General features: G+C 48.3%; 1 protein-coding gene across 1 annotated transcript in view; it reads left to right on the top strand.

Moving 5' to 3' along the window:
• Positions 1–91, top strand: part of WNT11 (wingless-type MMTV integration site family, member 11) — a 22,879-nt gene extending 22,788 nt beyond the window's left edge. The window contains exon 6 of the mRNA XM_010289549.1: positions 1–91. This exon is cut by the window's left edge and continues 2 nt beyond it. Within this exon, the coding sequence (XP_010287851.1) occupies positions 1–91 (91 nt within the window).
• Positions 92–1,146: the final 1,055 nt, after the last annotated feature.

Raw genomic sequence — 1,146 nt, 5'->3', positions numbered from 1 at the left:
GGTGGAGCGGTGCCACTGCAAGTACCACTGGTGCTGCTACGTGACCTGTAAAAAGTGCGAGAGGACTGTCGAGAGATACGTGTGCAAATGAAATCCCTCCTCTCTCCGCCCGGGAGCTGAGACGCCAGCGGCACCCCAGCCCTATTCAGAGAAGAGGAAATATCAAAATGCTCTCTGAGAAGACAAAAACTCATTTGGGATGGTATTTTATTCCAGAATATTTCCTATGGTTGCCAATGACGTCCAGCCATCAAGTGCCTTAGTAATTTGAGAAACAAAAGTAGAAGCTTTCCCCGGGGAAGAAAAGCAACTGTTGTTTGAAAATGACTAAGGCTCACACCTGCCTGTGCCTTCTAGCACAGGTACTGAGTCTGCATTAGGACCGAAAACTCATTTGGGATGGTATTTTATTCCAGAATATTTCCTATGGTTGCCAATGACGTCCAGCCATCAAGTGCCTTAGTAATTTGAGAAACAAAAGTAGAAGCTTTCCCCGGGGAAGAAAAGCAACTGTTGTTTGAAAATGACTAAGGCTCACACCTGCCTGTGCCTTCTAGCACAGGTACTGAGTCTGCATTAGGACCGTCCCAGAAGGGAAAACACTGCAACTTTTCAGCAATAACTGCCTTTTTTTGCCAAAGAATTTTTAGCATGGAAGCACCCACCCCGGATGATAAAGGTGGAAAGATTTCAGGTCAATCCGCTGAAATGAACAACTCATTTTAATCTTTCTTTTACGCAGGTGTGCTGCAGGAAAAGCTGCCCGTGATTTTTCCGGGCTGGATGGGGTTTCAAATTCATCTGTGCAAGAACCCCCAGGGGATCCCGGAGGCAGTGAGAATAGGGTACCCTGAGAAGGGCTTTATGGGCTCCATGAGATCGTAGCGGAGCCATTAGGATAAAGTATCAAAGTAAAGTCAAAATCCAGTGGGGAAAGTAAAAAAAAATCTAAAAAACCCCAGCTCCTGCTCTCTTTTTCTCGTGCCCTTTGGGTGCGATGCCCTTAGTCACTGATGTCCTACCACGTTGGGCCATCAAGTCCTTAGGGAATTACACCGCTGCCGCTTTTCCCCCTGCAAAACGATTGGCCCGGCCCCAAGAAACCGCAGCGAGCGGAGCGGGTCCGGTCCCGGCCATGGGGAGTGC

Source organism: Phaethon lepturus, unplaced genomic scaffold (genome assembly GCF_000687285.1).
Source record: "Phaethon lepturus isolate BGI_N335 unplaced genomic scaffold, ASM68728v1 scaffold19176, whole genome shotgun sequence".
Classification (NCBI taxonomy): domain Eukaryota; kingdom Metazoa; phylum Chordata; class Aves; order Phaethontiformes; family Phaethontidae; genus Phaethon; species Phaethon lepturus.
This window is presented reverse-complemented; position numbering and strand designations above follow the sequence as displayed.